This window comes from Neurospora crassa, linkage group III (assembly GCF_000182925.2).
Source record: "Neurospora crassa OR74A linkage group III, whole genome shotgun sequence".
Taxonomy (NCBI): Eukaryota; Fungi; Ascomycota; class Sordariomycetes; order Sordariales; family Sordariaceae; genus Neurospora; species Neurospora crassa.
The window spans coordinates 4,343,793-4,362,927 of NC_026503.1; the positions used below are offsets into that span (position 1 = coordinate 4,343,793).

Consider the following 19,135-nt stretch of genomic DNA (forward strand, 5'->3'; position numbering starts at 1 on the left):
GGCATGGACATGCTGGAGTGACTGACTGGAGTCACCTACCTATGTACTGCGTGACATGGGAGTTGCCAGGGACCCGACACCACTAGTCTAGTTTATTGTATCGATACCTTTCTGTTTGGCTCTACATTATTCCACTTCTTCATAGAAAGGAAGGGCAGGGCAAACTCGTTCGTTCGTTCGTTCGTTCGTTCGTTCGTTCGTTCGTTGCTTCCCCTCCTCCTCTCTTCAGACGAGATGGACGACCCACGGGGCTTCATCCATCGGGCCTGTAATGTAATATAATATACTGGCCTGATGATCTTGGGAAAGCGGAACTTGACTGAGACAGGCGCGGCCACTACTACGTGAAACGAGCTCTGAACTAAGCGGAGCGGGGGTGAGACAACTGACGGACTGACTGAACCTTGCAACAGAAAAGGCAGCAGCAACAAACCTTTGGACTGTTTTCATCCAACTTATCAACCCAACGAATCCAACCCCCTTCCCAGCGCCGGGATAACCTTATGCGCGGCGTGGTCCTATGGAATCCAAACTCCGAACAGTCACCCTAGATTGGCTGCCTTTTGTTTGTCCTATGGTCGACCTGTTTTCCTACGTAGGTATCCTCCTAGGAACATATCCTTACTGGACCCATCACATCAACTGAGGCGATCTGAGGCTGTTAAGGTGACCGACCTAAAGTCCCGACCTCGTGGATACCCTCTAAAAACACTTGCAAGGGGTCAACTATCCTGTCCTGTACCTACGCCGAGAAAGCACGCAGCAAAGGGTTCCATTTTTGGGAGCGCAATCCTACGCTGCTTCGCCGCTGTTACCGCTATCACATTCAAGAACTTGATACCACCCAACAAAGTCTCCTCTCACCTAACCTTGGATCATTGTTGCCTACTTACCTTTTTATCTTTTCTCTTTCTTCATTTCTTTGCATCTTTCTTTTCTTTTCTTTTCTCCACTTCATCCTCTATGAAGCTGGTTTTGTGAATTACTTTCTCGTCGATATTCTCTCCCGAACAGGCCACATGTGAAATTCAAGAGGTGGATTCAACAGTACCCTCAGTTTCATGATACTTTACAAATTTCCCTCACGCCACTTGAAACAAATCCAAACAGCATCCGCCTCCTTTGTTGAATCACCAAACAGCATTCATGAGCAGCATTATTCGGCAAACATAAAATTTGCGCAGCGGCAAGATGAGGCCCGACGACGACGAGATAGGGTCACCTCTCTTACACGGCCACTTCTCAACAGAACATCTCGAGGTCGGCAGTGACGGAGGAGACTATGGCACGGCTATTACCCCTCTGTACGAGAGTGATTGCGCTACGCCCGGATCCGACATTCAGGAAGGAGTGAGACAGATTGAAGCTGTCTCGAGGACGTGGACCAAGTCTGCTTTGATTGTAGCTTATATGAGGTGTGTTGTGTCCAATCCCGTGTTTTGTTCGACAATTTGGACGAGGATTGCTAACACGGCTTGCTTGAAAGCATCTTTCTCATCGCTTTCACAACGTCACTCGAGGGTCAGGTCACATATGCATTAACGGCTTTCGCTGTTAGCTCCTTCAATAACCACTCTCTGTTGTCGACTGTGTCTGTTGTTCAAAATGTTGTCAATGGTGGGTTGAACTGCAGAGTGACCGAATATCTTTAGGCACAGAGAAACTAACAGTTACCAGCCGTCATCAAACCCCCTATGGCCAAGATCGCCGATGTCTTTGGCCGTCTCGAGGCCTTTGCTATTTCCATCGTCCTTTGCGTACTTGGCTACATCCTCATGGCAGCCTCCAAGAACGTGGAAACCTACGCTTCGGCACAAATCTTCTACGCGGCTGGCTCAACGGGTCTGCAGATTCTCCAGCAGGTCTTCATTGCAGATACCAGCTCTTTCCTCAACCGAGCCCTCTTCTCCAGTCTGCCAGACAGCCCCTTTCTGGTCACGGTTTGGATCGGTCCGCTGATAGCGTCAGCCATTCTGGCATCGACAACCTGGCGATGGGGCTATGGCATGTGGGCGCTCATCCTGCCCGTTGCCTTTCTCCCTTTGGCCTTGAGTCTGTACCTCAACCGCCGGAAAGCTGAAGCACTGGGGATCCTCAAGCCAAAGCACTATCGCAGCAACAATAACCACGGCACCACCAAGACCAAGATCCGCCACATCCTCCTCCGCGACCTCGACATCATCGGCACTCTCCTCTTCAGCGCTGGCCTTTCCCTGATCCTGATCCCCTTGACCCTCATCTCCCGCTCCCCCCAGGGCTGGCGCGACCCTAAGCTCCTCCCTATGATTATCCTCGGCACCTTCCTCCTCATCCTCTTCCCCCTCTGGGAATCCCGCCCCAACCTCGCTCCTCACCCCCTTTTGCCCCTGGACCTCCTCAAATCCCGCACTTTCGTCGCCGGCTGCAGCCTAGGGTTCTTCTACTTCATGATCTTCTACATCGCAGTCCAGCCCTACTTCTACTCCTACCTCCTCGTGGCTCTCAACCTCCCCGTCAACCGCGCCGGCCAAATTACCCAGACTTTTAGTTTCGCCTCCACTATCGCCGCCATCCTGGCCTCCCTCGGCATCCGCCAAAGTCGATCCCCACGCCCCCGACCGTTCATCATCACCGGCGCCTTACTGTACACCTTCGCCATCGTCATCCTGCTCATGACCCGCACCAAGGGCGTGAGCATCCACTCGCTGTTCTCCGCCCAAGCCGTTCTGGGCGCTGGTGCGGGCCTGATGCACGTCGCTACGCAACTGGCCGTGCAGGCCTCGTGCGGCGATAAACACGCCCACGTCGGCGTCGCCACCGCTGCGTTTCTGACGCTCGTGGAAGTCGGCGCCGCCGTGGGAGCTGCTTTCAGCGGCGTCATCTGGGGCCGACTGATCCCGCGCAAACTCGTCGCTTACCTCCCTGACGCGCTGAAAGGGGAGGCCAAAAAGATCTATGCTAGCGTGGTGGTGGCAAGGAGTTATCCCTGGGGAAGCGTAGAACGGGAAGCGATTGCCAGAGCGTATCAGGAGACGGTCACGGTGCTTCTAAAGTTTGCGCTGGTGTGGTGCGTGCCGCTGCTGGTGGTGGCGTTGTTTGTTGGCGATTATAGGCTTGGTGAAGGAGGGAAGTGGGAGGTGTGGAATGGGAGGGGGCTGGTGGTGGGGACGGGGGAGGAGGAGATTGATGAGCGGGCGAGGAGGATGGAGGAGCGGGTGGAGTGGTGGAGGTTTTGGGTTTGGATGGGGAAGGGGAGGGGGTATTATAAGAGAATGAGACCTGGGAGGAGGTTGTAAGAGTGAGGGGTTTTTGGTTGCTGTTTTGGATGTTGGATACGGACCGATTGTTGCTGCTGTTGAATATGGGATTGTGGAAATGGGATATACCAAAGGGAAAGTCAAGGTTGGAGGAATCTTCCAACGTGGAAGTACAGCATTGGATTGATTAGTTAGACAGCGTGTTTGGTCGGTCGGAGGATAGCGATGATACCATGATTGATTGATTGCGGATTTCTTCTTTGTGTATAAAAAGGTTGAGATAGAATTCAAGAACATCAACCTTTCCGTATGGTATACTGGCAACTAAAACAGTGAATATGTGCTACGACTCATCCCGCTCGATGACAGCTAGATAGTAGCCATCCAGGTAGACCTAATCATAAAGTTCAACGGCAAGCTGTCCTCATAAAATAACGATATCCTATCAATAACGCCACAACAATGCATTCCGCGGATTTCCTTGTGTCACTCTCAAGCAACCTCAAACTACCAACAACAATCGTGTCGCCTCTTACTCTTCCATGATCTTCGTCTCAAAATGGAACCCAGCCTTGTCCAACCTGTCAATGAACGGCTGTCCCAAGCAAGCAGGCGTGTAAATCCCACCACCACCAAGCTGTTCATCCACGCTCTCCTCCTCAAGCAATGTGGCAGCCGCCTCAGCCAACAAGACTCCGGTATCTGTTCAGTCAGTCAGCATATCTCAAAACTCTCTTAAGTGTCTCAACCACCGCCCGTCCAGTCAAAAAGGGGAAGGATAATAAAAAACTCACAATAATAAACCGGCCCCCGAAACCAACACCGTCCAAACGCCCTCTTCCTCCCCTCCTCTTTCTCCTTGACTTCGTCTCCACCAAAATCAGGCTTCGCAACCCCCCAATACTCCAACTCATCCCGCTTCGCCACTTCCTCCTCCGCCCCCTCGCCCGGCTGATAGACAAACTTCTTGGCCACCTTTCTCAAAAACGGCGTAGCCATGACTAGTCCCAACACCATCAACCCCAAATGGATAGCCACCCCGCTCAACCAGTTCCGCGGTTTCATGTACTGCTTAAAGCTAAACCTGGGACCATAACTTTCATCTTCTTTCCCCTTGTTACTTGCCTCGGAAAGCAAACCCCAAGTGCGCTGCACGATGGCCGCATCCGTCTTGGCTGCTACCGACGTCGTTCCCAGTCCCAGAATGGGGGTGGTAGCTAAGCCAGTCACCTTGGTGATCCACGTGGTGCGCCGTTCGGCGAGGTCTGGGTTCGGATGCGGGACGGGACTTAAAGCGTAGGGTTTATATGCTTCCTTCAACTGCTTAAGAGAAAACGTCTCGAGGATGGTGAAGACTGTTGCCAGTGTGCCGCCCGAAGGAGCAGAGCGCAGGGTGTGGATGCTCAGCGTCACTTGGCCTGTTTTTGTTGCGGGACCGAACTCGCGCTTGAGTTGCTGGGTAAGGGACCAGGTGAGTAAGTCGGAGGGGGCGGATTCGATACCGATTTGGGGAAACATTTTGGCTCCGGATTGGGCGGCCAAGGAAGAGTATTTGGTGATCATCTTGTGGACGAAGGGGACTTCGCCTGTCACGTCAAAGTAGTGCGTGCCGGTGGTGGCGCAGGCGGCGAAGGCGGGCTCGCCTAGGGAGCCATAGGGTCCGACGGTGGTGAGGAGGATGAAGGTCCGGCGGCAGAGGGCTTCAAGGGCGGTGCGGTCGGTGGTGGAGGAGATGATCTCGATGGAGGGCGGGAGCCGGTCCGGGTTGAGTTCTTGAAGCCGAGACACGACGGCTTCGAGCTTGGAGCGGGAGCGGCCGGCTACGGCCCATTTCAGGGTGGTGGGTAGGTGCGTGGCGATGTGTTGGGCTGTGTATTTGCCGGTGTAGCCTGGTGGTTGTTAGCTTGGTGTTGGATACGAGCTTTCAGGTTGGGTTGAGTACTCACCTGAGGCTCCATAGACGACAATGTCGTAGTCACGGCCGTGTTGTTTCAGAGGCATCTTGAGAAGATGACCGGTTTCGTCTTTGGATGGGAGTATGTTAAAGGGTAGATGAGACTGTGTCTAGATTCGGGACAAGTGAGTCTTTCACAACAAAGGTTAGGGTGAAATCGATATCAAAGTGAACAAGAGAAGTAGGTCTCAACCCTTCAGTTCTTTAGAAGATTCGGGATGCCAACAGAAAAGAGCGGAGCAAAAGTGTCTGAGCAACTTAGTTTAGGTCGAGATGATGCATCATTTATATGAAGATTTTGACCACGGGGAACCCGCGGAAGGACCGCATCGGCGTCATCGGAACACCAACCCTTTTCCAAACATCCTCCGTCCCTTCTTGTTTGGCTTCCACCGAAGCGTAAAACACCACGCCATATGTCACCATTGCAACCGCTTCATGCTTGTCCAGCCGAGGCACAACAGGCAGTTCCGCTGGGTATTCTGGATGCCATCCGAAATAGGCAAGCACCGCCGTTTCATGCGGTCAAGAGAAACGGATGAAGGAGTCTTGGGCGGGACGGGGCCATTGACAAAGTCTTCGCAGCCCGCCATGCCTCCCGCCGGAACACGGACCAGATCTGGAGTGCGCCCGAGATCGTCGATACAATGTCCGGTCCCTCCCTGATCAAGCAGTCCAGCAACCCCAGAGACTTCTCTGGATGTCGGGATTCATTCCGCTCGATGAGGACGTGAACATGTCTTATTGGATAGTGTTACGGCTGAGTGTCCGAACCGTTGTTTGTTGACAGCGCTTGAACACTGTACTGCGGTAGTAAAGTCCACCAAAGTGTCACTTGCGCAGACAGTGCGAACCATGAGGGCCGTTGCGGTAGGGACGCTGCGAGATTTGAGCTAGGGCGCTGCATGCTTTGGAAGAAACCCACATTGAGACTTCTCCGTAGGTAAGGTAGTCCACCAATTTGCAGAATACAGTAGTGGTTCTGTAGTTGTGAAACCTGAACATCACACACATGGGGAGTCGGAAAGGGTTTGTAGGGTGTTCACAGAGCATTGGGAGCACGACAGGAGCTCAAAAAGAGACGACGATGGGAGGGGACGGAAGAGATGAACAATAATTGCTGGGTAACTAGGTAACAAGAGTTGTTTGTTGTTGGCTGATGTCACACCAGCGACGGGCGCGGGCCAGCTGTCAATTCGGAGCTGGCAGTGGCTCAGCTGCCAATGTGGGCAAAAGCCCCGCCAATGCCAAGACATTTGTCAGGCACACACATATGTACTGGCCCTGGCACAGAGTCCCGTCGGCAAAATGGTTCTGCCTAGGGTCCGAAAAAAGTTCCCGGGGTGTGGACCGGCCGTCGCAGCGCTCGCACACCACACAAGAGAAAAAAGCCCTGGCCTTTTGTCAAATTCGCACATCGCCAGCAAGGACGGTAGTTTTCCAGACAACGACCACCTCAACCAGCCAAAATGTCTAAGCGCACCAAGAAGGTCGGAATCTCCGGCAAGGTATGTAACTCTCCATTTCCAGAAAGAATGCGTTGCGGCGAGATGGCTAATTTTTGATTTGCAAAAAAGTACGGTACTAGGTATGTAACGATGGTTTCCTTCGACTTGACACTCCCTTGATCGACGAGATTCACCGAGGACATTCGACGACGACGAGACCAATGGCGACAAGACGACCAAGAACGAATAACTACACAACAAAAAAATGACAAGCTTCCCGGGGCGCCGACTGTGGTGGACGTGTTGAGGATGGAAAAGAGAGGGCATTCGACATGAGAACATGACTCGGCAACCAACGTCAACAATCTGTGGGAGCGACACTCGATCTAAATCAACGACGTCGAACTCTGCACCGTCAAAACTCCATGAGCCATTGCGAACGCCTTCACCTCGACATCACTTTCATCACCTTCCCACGGACCTTGGATACTCTACCCGGCTCAATCAGTTCACAATGGAAGCATCACTACGAATGAATCTCGTCGATCACGCACTTTCAAACACATCCGCCGAAGGAACAGCGTCACTAACCAACAATCACAAACAGATACGGTGCTTCGCTCCGTAAGCTGGTCAAGAGTCAGTACCCAACAGACCCCCACGCCCTTCTGCCATCAGGTTACTAACAACCCCACAGAGCAGGAAGTGTCCCAGCACGCCCGCTACACTTGCACCTTCTGCGGCAAGAACACTGTCCGTCGCTCCTCCGTCGGCATCTGGTCTTGCAAGGCCTGCAAGAAGACCCTGGCTGGTGGTGCCTACACCGTCTCGTAAGTCTTCACCAGAATGGACGCTTCTCGATAGTACCTTGCCTAACATTGTATCTCTAGCACCCCCGCCGCCGCTGCCATGCGCTCCACCCTCCGCCGTCTCCGTGAGATCACTGAGGTTTAAGGTGGTCGTTTAGCTGGCATTTTTGGTCTTTCGGGTTAGGTGTCATGGAAAAGGACAATTGGGGATCTGCGGATTTACTTTGGGATGAAACAGATTTCCTTCAATAACGACTTTGCTGCTGCCCATTACGACATCACTATTGCGTGGTCTGGAGACGGGGCGATCTAGACAGGGAGTTTTACCGGCGTCTCTTTCCTCACATTGAAGCATGGCTTGGGAAGATGTCTTAAAAGATCGCCAGGTTTGATTTACGGTAGACAATGACCATGATACCCTTTCCTGTTGGCCAAATCCGACGACCCTCCAGCATTTTGGTGATCGGATGTTCGCAAACACATATTTAGAACTCTTTCTTGTCACGCTCCTGGTTCGCGGGTTCCTGCATTTGTAGAACGGCAAGCAATGGATTTGGAAGCGCTCTGAACTTGCCTGACGGCCGCCTCTGAAGAATGGAGCTGAAGGGCACGCGGATGTGATGACGGCATTAGATGGGGTACATAAAGTTTGAGCTTGGAAAGAGGACCGGTCAGATGCGATTTGTGCGACGACCTAGGCAAGATGAGCACACGCTTCGCGGTTCCCGATTTATACACCACGACAGTGCATACCCGAGTGATAATTGCGTGATAGTCCCATGTTCTCAGCTCCTAGCTTCCACATTGCCACATCTCGTGAGCCTGTCACAACACATGGGCCGAAACGCATCCCGGTATCAACTTTGATCGTGAAGAGGATTGCAGATAAGGAATCTCTAGCATCGGCAGCCAACGGGGTCGGTGTGATCCACCGACTCTACCCCTGTCAGACCAACGACTCAACGAGGTCTCGAGGACTGTCCTCCCGGTCGTCTTGCACTCATGAGTGTCCGGGTGGCACTTGTCGATGCATTCAAAGTGGCATCATGTTCCCCTAAGCAGATTCATCCTTAGTAGCATCCAAAATCAAGAAACATCTGAAAGAAGTCATGAATTGTTACCCCCCTGTTGCGATGGAAAAACACATTGCCCCATCGGCCCTCACTGTTGCCTATAGTAATCCTAACATTTTTGTCGTGAGGAATTCTAAAATTGTGAACGAGTACTTGGTCCTCAAAGTGACAGTCATCACCATAAATCAACAATAGCATCAGCCTATCACTTGGCGGTGCCTACATGTAACCGTAGAGGTACCTGGGCATCTTGAGGCAACCCTCCGTTATCCAGATCCAGACCAACAGTTTTGGGCAGGTACTTGTACTTAGCAAAAAGCGAGCAGGATGACCTATCACGCATCAAGGTTCTCATTCCATAATCGTTACATGGACTGTTTGTGCCCGTCACGATCTTACCTACTTCCCCGCCCTTTTCATCCCGCGGGTGTCCTTCCTCAACTAGAATAATCATTTGATTGCCTGCCCGGACCAGGCGCTCGTTACCTCCATGCTTGGCGTTCGAGGCTTGGGAACTCAAAAGGTTTTGGCAACCATGATAGTGTCTAGATTATTAGACCAACAAGCAACCGTGAGTCAGCTGGCTTTTCCCACGTGTCTTTTCGAGGGCGCTGGAGGGTGGAGAAATTCAAAATCGCCGTCTTGCATGCAGTGCAGTTTTTGGTGAGCATGACTGTTGTAGGTACATAGGTAGGTAGTATGGGTGCTTACAGACTATGTCTGCTTTCCCTGAAAGTTGAACATTAACCCCCGGCCGGGGGTCTATACGGTAGGTAGGCTGAACACACACCTCCATAGGTACCTGTATATCATCATCACAGTTGTCCAGTGCTGCTACCTACCTCTCCTAGGTACTACAGCTCCCGCTACTTATGTACCTATTTATGTGACCTCCGACCCTGTCCTTGGCTGGTGAATCTTGGGCGGGGCCTCGAATGGGATTGGTCCATGTCTCGGTTGCGTTTAACACGGGGCTTTGAAGGCGAAAAAGCCGTCTCCAGATCTGGAATAATTTCCATGGCAGGCATCACTCAGTCTTCCTTCTTAAGCAGTGGCCTCTGGTTTCTCCAAAAAAGTCCAACGCTCGACCCTCCAAACAAACAACGCCCGTGCATGACAACGGAAACCCGGACCCTTCCCTGACTGAAAAACGAACCACAAAGGTTCTCGGATTCTCTTCAGGTTCTCAAGTCTGCCCCTCGGTTCTACCTACCTACCTACCTACCTACCTACCTGCCTGCCTGCCTGCCTACCTCTACCTACTCGACACTGGGCTTTTCATCCGTTCGTTGAAGCTTTCAGGTTCCAGGTTCCAGGTCCCTTGTTGGCTTCCACCTTCTCTCTACGGCGCTCGTTCGTGAGTGGCCCGTTCACGGCAACCTTGAAATTCCACTTTCTAGCTTGACGTTGCTTCCCTTCACCTGCCTGGCATCCCGTCACCATTCACAAAACGGATCCGACCTGTGACCTACCTCTACCGGACCTCCCTCTGCTGCACTCTGGCCGTCTTTCCCTCCCGCAACTCACCTCACCTTTTTCCACATTGCTTCCACCAGCGGCAAACTACTTACCCACCTCCACTGCACAAACCCAAACCCACACCTGCTGCCGCAAATCACTTACACACCATTACCACCACCGCCAAAGCACCGCCAGCACCGCCAACCATAGCAACATTTCAACACCTCTTTGCTCGCCCTGGAGTGACCTAACTACCCACGTTGTTATTTCATTTCGGACAGGGGAGGCCCATCGTCGCTTGCTTGGAGTGCTTGGTCAGGTAACTCCTTTAGACGTTGCCAATCGTGCCCTGCACATCTCATATTTTATCTTCTCAGTTGCATGACTTCATTGCCCGTCTTTTGCCCAGAAGCTGCCTCTCTAAGCATCGCGCCACCATCCCAGTCGTCATGGCTGATCAGTGCATTGTCTGTCTAGAGACTCTAGACGTCCAACTACCCCCAGACCCACTCCCTTCGTCCTTCGTCAGCGCTCCTGCCGGCCCTGCTACAGGGGATCCAAGTGAGCCCGGAGCGCCCGCCGCATCCATCGAAGTAGACGCAGTTACACCCAAGGACGATGCCGGCAACAGCGACAACAGCCCCGTTAGCACAACCGCCAGCAACACAGGTACCCGGAAACACGACAACAAACACGACCATGTAGCCGAGATCCAAGTTTGTGGCCACGCGCTGCACGATTCTTGCCTACGACTATGGACCGACAAGGCCAATAGCTGCCCCATTTGCCGCCAGCAATTCCACCTGGTGCATGTGTACGACAAGATAGGAGGTGAGTTACGCTTCCGGTTCCCATTGAAAATCACTGTGCATGCGGAAACGAACAGCATTGCTAACCGGTCCATGGCAGGCAAACTCCTGAATTCCTACCATGTCGAGGATAAGAAGCAGGTAGCCGAGTTCGACCCCCAACAATGGCTTGACGAGAATCCCGAGCCCGAAGAGGATGTTAGCCTACCGTGCCCAGTCTGCAACCGCTCAGATAACGAGGAGGTTCTACTGCTGTGCGATGGGTGCGATGTGCCATATCATACGTATTGCATTGGCCTGGAGAGGGTCCCGCCTAGCCACTGGTTCTGCATGGAATGTGCGGACGTGCTAGGTGAGGATATCAACGCCCAAGATGGGATGCCCGAAGACTTTGCGCCAGCTCCGAGAACCCGTCGTGGCTCTCAGAACGCCCGGCGCGAGCGCGGCAACTACTATTTCCCACGAACCCAAGGCAGCATGCGCCGGGCCAGGATAAGAGCTCGCTCTGACGAGTGGCAAGGTGCTTGGGGTAGGATTGCCGGCAGAGTTTGGGATGCCCTGAGCTTGGACCTTGACTATCAGGATGACGATGGTGACGATGGAACACTCGAAGACCTGGAGAATTACCGCCGCTCACAGCGACTTAGGGAGCAGGAGAGGCTAGAGCATGAGCGGTGGCAGCAGCGTCTGATGATCGCCACTAGACTGGGGGCTCGAGACGTCTTTACCACCAACATGCCTAGTGTGTTTCAAAGTCGGTATATCCCGCGCGAACCGTCCCCTCAACAGACACGCGAAGAAGAACGCGCATGGGGTGCTTTTGAGATGGCCAGGGGTAACCAGGAGAGCTCCGCGAGTCGCAAGCGCAAGTCACGCTCCATTAGTGGTGAAGAAGTCGAAGCATCACACCATGAGCCGGAGAGGAAGCTGAAAAGGCCTCGAACGCGGAGACTACACACCCATCAGAACGGGGAACCATCCACCTCTGCGGCGAATCAGCCGAGCTCATCCACCACCGCCGGATCATCAGCATCCGCCGAAGCAGCGCCGTCTTTCTTATCGTCGTTGCTCAAGGAAGTAGAGATGAGCACGCCTTCTGAGGAGGATGGCTTCCGAGATCTTCCCGAATTTCCTGTTCCAGGAAGCATCGACACGGGGTCGCCGATTCCTACCTATGTCAGTCCCCGGGCAACAACACCGCCGATGGTCATGAGCCGGCCGAGTTCCCCTGGCCTCAGCTCCTATCTGGCCCCTGTCTATGCTCCAGCAAACTTTTCGCTCAACCGACCAACATCACCGACAGCTAAGACTTCCCGGTCGTCCTCGCCGAACAACAGACCTAGGAGTCGAACCTCGCCCGAGAACAGTGACACGGAGCAACAGCGCGGTCGTTCCCGCCAGCAAACTGGCTCGGCAGCCGCTGGTGGATCATCATCGTCGGCATCGATGCCTATCCAGACATCGCTAGCGCGGCGGCCTCATCCCGATGCTTCACACAGATCCCCAGAGACATCGCCATCACGACCCGCTCTACCTCGAGACGTCAAACAGAGCATCAACAGTATAGTTCGGGGAGCATTAAGGCCTCACTGGCATTCGCAGAAAATCACTGCGGAGCAGTACGAGGCCATCAACCGAGATGTGTCGAGGAAGCTTTACGAGGAAGTGAAGAATCCTGCAATGGATCTAGGCGAAGAGCTGAAACAGAGCTGGGAGAAGCTTGCGGCCAAGGAGGTTACTAGGGCGGTTGAACAGTTGAAGGCCTGAGTTGACACTTGGCTCATTGGGAGCTGACCAACAACATGCCCGACTATCATGATGCCTATCGCTTTTGATTGGCAGGGCGTTTCGGTAATGGGGGTTCCAGAGCTCTGTGGGGATTACATTGCAGGTACAATGAGGGCTTGGAAACAGAGCAAAGTGTGAGCGCGGAAAAAGGCGTCGGACTTGGTCCAGCATCCAAGCGGTTGCTGGCACGGAAGCTTTGCTCAGTCATCGTTGATCAGGATGACGCTTATGTATTGGGCATGATAGAAAGGAGAAGTACTTTCTGATCACTCATGTGATGTATATGTTAGATGGTGTATGGTATCAGGGCCGGCTGGGGTGAATCTGGGTAAATATCCTGGCGGACAACTGGCGTGCGGTAGTTTTTATACATTAGGATCTTTTCAATGAACAGACATGACTTTTTTTTTTTTTTTTTTGTTGCATTTTGGTCATCGTTAAGGAACTTGGACTATGTAGTGTAGTCCACTGTTTCCGGCATTGCGCAAGGTGTGCTGAACAAGTCGGTTGATAACGTGATGACTGCTCATTCTATTCTTGTTCATCTTTTTTTGATATTCCACTAACTTGTCCATCCATTCTGATACGTAGCCTAGTAAAGATTTGGAAAGCTTGTCCGAACGCTAGCAAGGAGGCAGGTCTGATAATTCTATGAGATGAAGCACGCATATGTATATCGTGATCAGCGACATGGATGGTGGAAATGAATATTCTGAGCTGGGCAGTATGTGCATTGCGGCGTAGCTGAGACTTCAGTAGATGTGGCCGTGCTTGATCGCGACATTGACCGGAGTGACGACAAGCAAGTGTCGGGGATGGAGAACGATCCATGAATGATCTCAGGAAGGTTCATATCCAAAGTCAAGGAATGAATCGACAGGACACCAAGCAGCCAGACAAGACGCGTGCCACAAAAACGAGGCTTGAGAAATTCGAGACGGGGAAGCATTTCACGAAGTGGCAAGAATAACACTTTCAAAGAAACCAGCCCCATCTTGACTTTCATCTAGCGAAGTCTCCTCACACGTAGTGTACATGCCATGGAGAAGGAGACTGACTGACCAGACTGACTGGGCCAAGCTCATTTCTCAGAAAGAGCAAACACACACACACACACACAAGACAGTCTGCAGTATTATTACATACATACAATGCAAAACCGTCACGAGAGTTCGCAGGAGAAAAATATGTAAGCAGATTCTATCTAACAGCAACCCGGTAGAGCGTTTATAGGCAGGTACCGCTAGCGAATTCGTCTGCTCATGGTGGTTCCTCTCGGCACGGACTAAATGATCAGGACAGTTTTGGAGGAAGAGAAACGTCGTGATGATAAGGAATGGTGCCTTGAAGAAAGAAAAAAAAGAAGAAGAAGAAGGAAGAAGAGAAGGGGAGGGGGGATTGGTGGCAGTTTTATTGCAGCAGTTCAGTTCAAAAGTTTGCTGGACCCGCTTCGGTCAGGTGAGTGGTCATGTGGGGTCGTAGGAGCCGTGAACCTAACTGAGGACGTGAAAGTTATGGTGGGGTAGGTAGCGGGGGGGATTGGTTTTGGAGAAGAAAAAGGGAAGCTTTCGAAAAGGGAAGGCGGTGAAGGAAAGTAAATCGGTTGCCAAGACTCAATTGTTCAATCGCGACCAGGAACGAAACGAGCAGGGAGGGGACCTGACTGATCGGTGCGCGGCGGCAGCGCGGCAGGCGGGAGGGCCCCAGGGAAAGAGTGGGGCTGCGGACATCGAAAAAGTTCACGGCCGGTTTCCCGCGCTGTGTGTCGCCCGTCCGTCCGCTCTGCCCTGCCTGCCTGCCCGCCCGCCCGCCCGCCGCAGCGACCGACCGACCGACCCCGTCCCGCATCCACCCCGAGACTTGCGAGAGAGAGAGAGAGAGTTGCGTTGAGGATTGGCGCGCGCGCAAGATTCACCCGTCCTCCCTCCCTCTCCCCGTCCCGTGTCCCGTTGTCTACACACCCGGGCCCCGTTCAACAACCAAGTCATATATACTGCCCATCATGTCGGCGTCGAGTAGGGGAGCTGCTCTCCTTAGGAGTATGGACCACTTTTTCTTTATCTTCTTTTCGTATCGTCAACTCGTTACGAATTGGTGTTTTCCATGCATGGCTTCCGATCGCAAACTTTAAGCTTAAAGACACCATAACTAACCCGTCGCAATCTGTTCTTTCTCTTCCTTCCAGGCCAACAACGGTCCATCTGCCTACAATGCCGCAACCAAACCCGAGTACTTGCGCCCGCCGGCGTCACCAGCGCACCTAGACGTTTCTACTCCGCCGAGGCCTCTGCCACTGCCACTGCCACTGCCACTGCCACGACCACAACAACACTACCCCCTCCTCACCCGCCCGTCACCACATCAACAGGCACCCACGCCGCCACCTCGACCTCGTCGCAAATCTACCGCATCAAGTCGGGCGTGATCCTGACCCGCCCCCCGCTGCTGACGCGCGACCTCACCCCCTTTGAAGAATCCTTTTACTTTTACCAGAAGCGCCTCAACGAGCGGCTGACGGCCCCCTTCCGCAAGGACTTTTACTTCAAGAAGGACACGGCCGCCGACCTGGACTGGCGCATCAAGCTGAAGGAGCGCCACGGCGTGCCCGCCAAGGACATTGGTCGGTACAACCCGCGCGGCCGGATGGCGTGGAACGACGAGGTGCTGGTGGGGTCGCAGACGTCGTCGAGAAAGCACATGGTGGAGAAATTGCTTGCCGACGCGGAGATGCGCGTGTCGGAGGATGGCGAGGAGATCCCCGCCGAGGACCGGGTCCCCGTCGAGAAGCCGATGCCGAGACGGACGGAGGCGGATGAGAAAGGGGATGTCAAGCGGTTGGATCGCGCGCTGGACAAGACGCTTTATCTGGTAGTCAAAAAGAAGGCGGACAAGGAAGGCGAGGAGGCCAAGTGGATGTTCCCTACGGGCGTGGTGCCTACGGATGAGGGGTTGCATGAGGTTCGTTATATTCCCTTTTTCCCCAACCCAACTTCCAACCATTTTCCAAAACTCGCGGCCAACTAACCTTTGATGATGACGATAAACAGACCGCAGCCCGCATCCTCGCCGAGTCCGCAGGCGTCAACATGAACACGTGGATCGTCGGCCGCGTGCCCGTAGCCCACCACGTCGTCCGCCCCGTCTTCGGCCAGAAGGACGGCGCCCTGCTCAAGAAGGGCGAGAAGATCTTCTTCCTCAAGGGCCGCATCATGGCCGGCCAGGCCGACCTGACCGACAACCTGCATGATCTGGTCGACTTCAAGTGGCTCACGCAGGAGGAGCTGCGCAGCACGTTGGCGGAGGAGTACTTCCACAGCGTCAAGGGCATGTTTGCTGAGAGGTGAACAACACAACACAACAACACCCTATGTAGCCTGGTCTGGTGAAGTGAAGTATGGAAGAACAAGGTTGGAGAGGTGATGATGAGTCGATGGTCGAAGTCGGTGAGACTACACCATTATCTTCCGGGGAAATAGAATGGGGAAGTGCAGTGGGTGGCGGAAGAAGAAGAAGAGAGAAGCATGTGTACAAATGTATTGATATCAAAAGATGGTTTTAGTCGGTCGGTGGCAAGGTACAATTGTTGTTTATGCGCTGAGTAGACCTGGACCGCCCCCTAGCCGAACACAATCAAAGGTCTCGAGGAAGAGAATCAGAGATGGTTTGGAACTTGACTTGACAGTTCAAAGGCCTCGCACGCCTCAGCGTACTTGACCAGGCCGAAGCCAAGCTCGCATGCCATGTCTGCAAGAAGCGGGCGAAGGCTGACATGAAGCACAGGGACGAGAGAGGGTGTTGTTTGTAATGTAAAAACATATGCTGTGTATAGAGATTTGGGATGAAGATGTCATACAGGATGCGAGATGGTTGGTGAATACTACCAGACATCCGCTGGGTTGGTCATACCGCTATCTGAGGTGAAGTCTGATACTAACATACACAAACAAGACAGACTGAGCTAATCACATATCTGTGACCCGATTCTGCATTAGAGACGTGGATAGGTATGGCAGTGACCTCTTCAAGATCCAGCCTTGATCAATGATGAACACCGGTTCTCCCGGCTTGAGACACACAGTCAAAGCTTGTGCCAGCCGCAGACCAAAGCAACGGTACTTTTGAGCTGGTTGAAAGTCCACACCACGGCGGCCTGTAGGATATCTTCACACGTCTCCTACGCCTCCATCAGGACATCCTCCTTGATCATCCATATAAGGCCGTTGGCTTACACCTCTAGCTGGGACACTTCTCGCGCGCGTACCAGTGGTGTACTCCTCCATTCCTCGTACATCATTAACAAATTACTTGTTGGCATTACCACACCACACACAAGTCAAGTCTCAAATCTCCACCCATCTGAAAAGCAATCTGAATAACACACAAATCGTGCCCAAAGCCCACACAAAAAGGAGCTCATACAGGAGGTCCCGATGATCATCCTAGAGATTCCGAATCCGGGACTTTCTGAGCGGAATCGAAGTGGTGAGCGCCAAAACTTCACCGTGGTCAAGGACCAATTTGTTTCCAAACTTTTCCCAGAAAACTGCCTCCCACGGGGGGAGACGATGAACCTCAGGTGCCTCCTGCTTCTCTTCCTCCTCCTCCTCCTCCTCATCACTGCCGTCACCGAAAACACTGGGCGGGGTGTCAACCATGCTTCCAGTCATACCAGAAGCGACAGAAGAACAAATACTTGACCGACGACTGATAATGCTGTTGGGCGCAAAGGGATTGAGCGTGAAGAAAAGCTTGCTTGGTTTTACCGTCTTCATTCTCATGCTCCCGCACGTCTTCTCGGGCCGAGTCTTGCTCAGCCACTGCTCCTTCTGCAGCTTCTTAGCTGCAACCTTGAGGAATGCGAGGTTGGAATACCAGCCGTAAAGACCGTGTTCTTCAGCCATCTTGTTCTGGTATTCGAATCCTCGTACTGGTGTGACCCCGGGTCCTCCCTCTTCCTCTGCGGCAGAGATGAACTCAATTGAAGGCTTGTGCCCGTGGAACGAGGGAGATGGATAGTTGTTGAGGGGATACAGAATCCTGTTATCCACGATCCGAGGGAAAATGTTGTGTATTTCTTTTGTGAATCCGTCGAATGTCTCTGGAAGGGGGCCCAAAAATGTCGAGTAAAAGTGACACAGCATGTCGAGCTGAGAGTGTATGAGCAGGATAGGTCGTCTGAGCCTGTTTCTATCCTCAGCTGCTCTAAGTCTGTCGCGGAAAGCCGAAATAAGTTGATTTCGCAAGTCACGATCCACCACCGATACGTATGCCAAGCATAGTTCGGGCTCGATGTCGTTGGCAAATTGTCCCCCGAGGAGGGCCTCCACCACGTAGAGAAATCCTGCAAGAACAAACGTTAGTGGAACCAGAAAGGCCTGGGTGTCATGAAGTGCTATTGGAGTCGCTTACCTGACTGTCGCGCCAGTGCAATGCGGCGGTTCGTCAATCTCTGTGAGCATCGATCAGTAAAACAGTCCTAAACTATTGAATTGTGGCTGTTTCCCTGACCTCAATGGTGAGCTCTGTGCGACTGAGCTTCGTGATCTGCATGATTCGATTGTCATCTCTAAGAGTTGCGCGACAGTCATCAAAGCAGGAGTAGACAAGTTGGCAGATGAGTCCAACTTGAAGGCTAGTAAGCCGTTCGCCTGAGGGGGTTGCTAAGTCAAGAGTTTTGTCCTGTAAAGGAAAGCGGGCATGAGCTTGATGACCAGCAAGTCGACAGACAAAATCAGAAGGAGTCATCGTACCTCTTCTTTCAGCCAAGATGTGATCTGCTCATTGGCCCATGCCCGAAATTTCTGGGACTCGGCATCTAGTTTGTTGATGTCCAATGGCTTCTTGGTCTCCCAAGGCTGGAGGAAACGCTCCTCGACTGTTTGCGCCTCCCAGCGGGCCAAGTAAGGAACACCCCGTTCCCAAGCTTCGTTAAAACCCCAGCCGTTTGTCGCCAACTGTTGAAGGGTGTCGTATGAAAAGGAAAACGTTCGATTGACGGTCTTTGCGATGAGTTCCGCCTGGATATTTGCAGAAAGGAACCAAGGGGTGATGGCAAAGTTGAAGCTGCGCGCAGAGTATGCTGAGACTCGGAATGTCAGTTACCTCGGTGAACACCCAGGCTAAGAGATTGCCATCGTACGTACCCTTTTGCTTCTCGTCGTATTGGAGGCAAGTAAGGCCAATCTTGGTGATGTGGTAAATCTTGGAGTGATTTACCAATTCGCGGTAGAGCTCCTCCTTGGTCAGGTTAGCTTTGACGACAGCATCGGGATAACCGATTACAGAAAGCGAAATGAACTCGGCATCGGCAATCGCGTCAAGGATAGTGGGTAGATGGCCCCAGAAGTTGACGTTGTCGACCTCCATTTTGACAGAGATCAGGATCGAAGCCGCGATCTAGATGTCCATCAACATAAGTTTTGAGCCTGATGCGAGCAGATCTTGCGAAGTTGAATGCCTAACGACCCTGGAGGAAGGATGATGGTAGGAAAACAATGTTCGAACGCCGAGGTGGGGTGAAAAGGTAATGAAACCCCCGTGAGGAAAATCCCAAGTGT

The 19,135-nt window shown here is 52.8% G+C and overlaps 7 protein-coding genes across 7 annotated transcripts; 4 read left to right on the top strand and 3 right to left on the bottom strand.

Moving 5' to 3' along the window:
* The first annotated feature begins 857 nt into the window (after positions 1 to 857).
* NCU07564 (siderophore iron transporter mirC) lies at positions 858 to 3,585 on the top strand. The gene is made up of 3 exons (XM_953516.3): positions 858 to 1,415; positions 1,487 to 1,617; positions 1,678 to 3,585. Exons 1-3 carry the CDS (start codon positions 1,192 to 1,194, stop codon positions 3,273 to 3,275), a joined length of 1,953 nt encoding a protein of 650 aa, XP_958609.1. The 5' UTR covers positions 858 to 1,191; the 3' UTR covers positions 3,276 to 3,585.
* NCU07563 (hypothetical protein) lies at positions 3,532 to 6,210 on the bottom strand. Its single transcript, XM_953515.3, has 3 exons — positions 5,183 to 6,210; positions 4,031 to 5,125; positions 3,532 to 3,938 (listed from the first exon to the last, which is right to left on the bottom strand). Exons 1-3 carry the CDS (start codon positions 5,235 to 5,237, stop codon positions 3,769 to 3,771), a joined length of 1,320 nt encoding a protein of 439 aa, XP_958608.3. The 5' UTR covers positions 5,238 to 6,210; the 3' UTR covers positions 3,532 to 3,768.
* Positions 6,211 to 6,506: 296 nt separating this feature from the next.
* Positions 6,507 to 8,437, top strand: NCU07562 (60S ribosomal protein L43). The gene is made up of 5 exons (XM_953514.3): positions 6,507 to 6,698; positions 6,768 to 6,778; positions 7,246 to 7,277; positions 7,336 to 7,468; positions 7,529 to 8,437. Exons 1-5 carry the CDS (start codon positions 6,660 to 6,662, stop codon positions 7,590 to 7,592), a joined length of 279 nt encoding a protein of 92 aa, XP_958607.2. The 5' UTR covers positions 6,507 to 6,659; the 3' UTR covers positions 7,593 to 8,437.
* Positions 8,438 to 9,553: 1,116 nt separating this feature from the next.
* Positions 9,554 to 12,985, top strand: NCU07561 (hypothetical protein). The gene is made up of 2 exons (XM_953513.2): positions 9,554 to 10,812; positions 10,891 to 12,985. Exons 1-2 carry the CDS (start codon positions 10,431 to 10,433, stop codon positions 12,555 to 12,557), a joined length of 2,049 nt encoding a protein of 682 aa, XP_958606.1. The 5' UTR covers positions 9,554 to 10,430; the 3' UTR covers positions 12,558 to 12,985.
* On the bottom strand, positions 12,953 to 13,771 carry NCU16690 (hypothetical protein). The gene has a single exon (XM_011395759.1). It carries the CDS (start codon positions 13,582 to 13,584, stop codon positions 13,261 to 13,263), a length of 324 nt encoding a protein of 107 aa, XP_011394061.1. The 5' UTR covers positions 13,585 to 13,771; the 3' UTR covers positions 12,953 to 13,260.
* A 462-nt stretch (positions 13,772 to 14,233) lies between these two features.
* Positions 14,234 to 16,487, top strand: NCU07560 (50S ribosomal subunit L30). Its single transcript, XM_953512.3, has 3 exons — positions 14,234 to 14,617; positions 14,764 to 15,536; positions 15,626 to 16,487. Exons 1-3 carry the CDS (start codon positions 14,581 to 14,583, stop codon positions 15,920 to 15,922), a joined length of 1,107 nt encoding a protein of 368 aa, XP_958605.1. The 5' UTR covers positions 14,234 to 14,580; the 3' UTR covers positions 15,923 to 16,487.
* On the bottom strand, positions 16,444 to 18,944 carry NCU07559 (hypothetical protein; the record flags this gene model as incomplete). The annotated part of the gene is made up of 4 exons (XM_953511.2): positions 16,444 to 17,919; positions 17,988 to 18,027; positions 18,329 to 18,663; positions 18,722 to 18,944. The coding sequence occupies 4 exons, from the start codon at positions 18,942 to 18,944 to the stop codon at positions 17,018 to 17,020; spliced, it is 1,500 nt and encodes a 499-aa protein (XP_958604.1). The 3' UTR covers positions 16,444 to 17,017.
* Between the last annotated feature and the right edge of the window lie 191 nt (positions 18,945 to 19,135).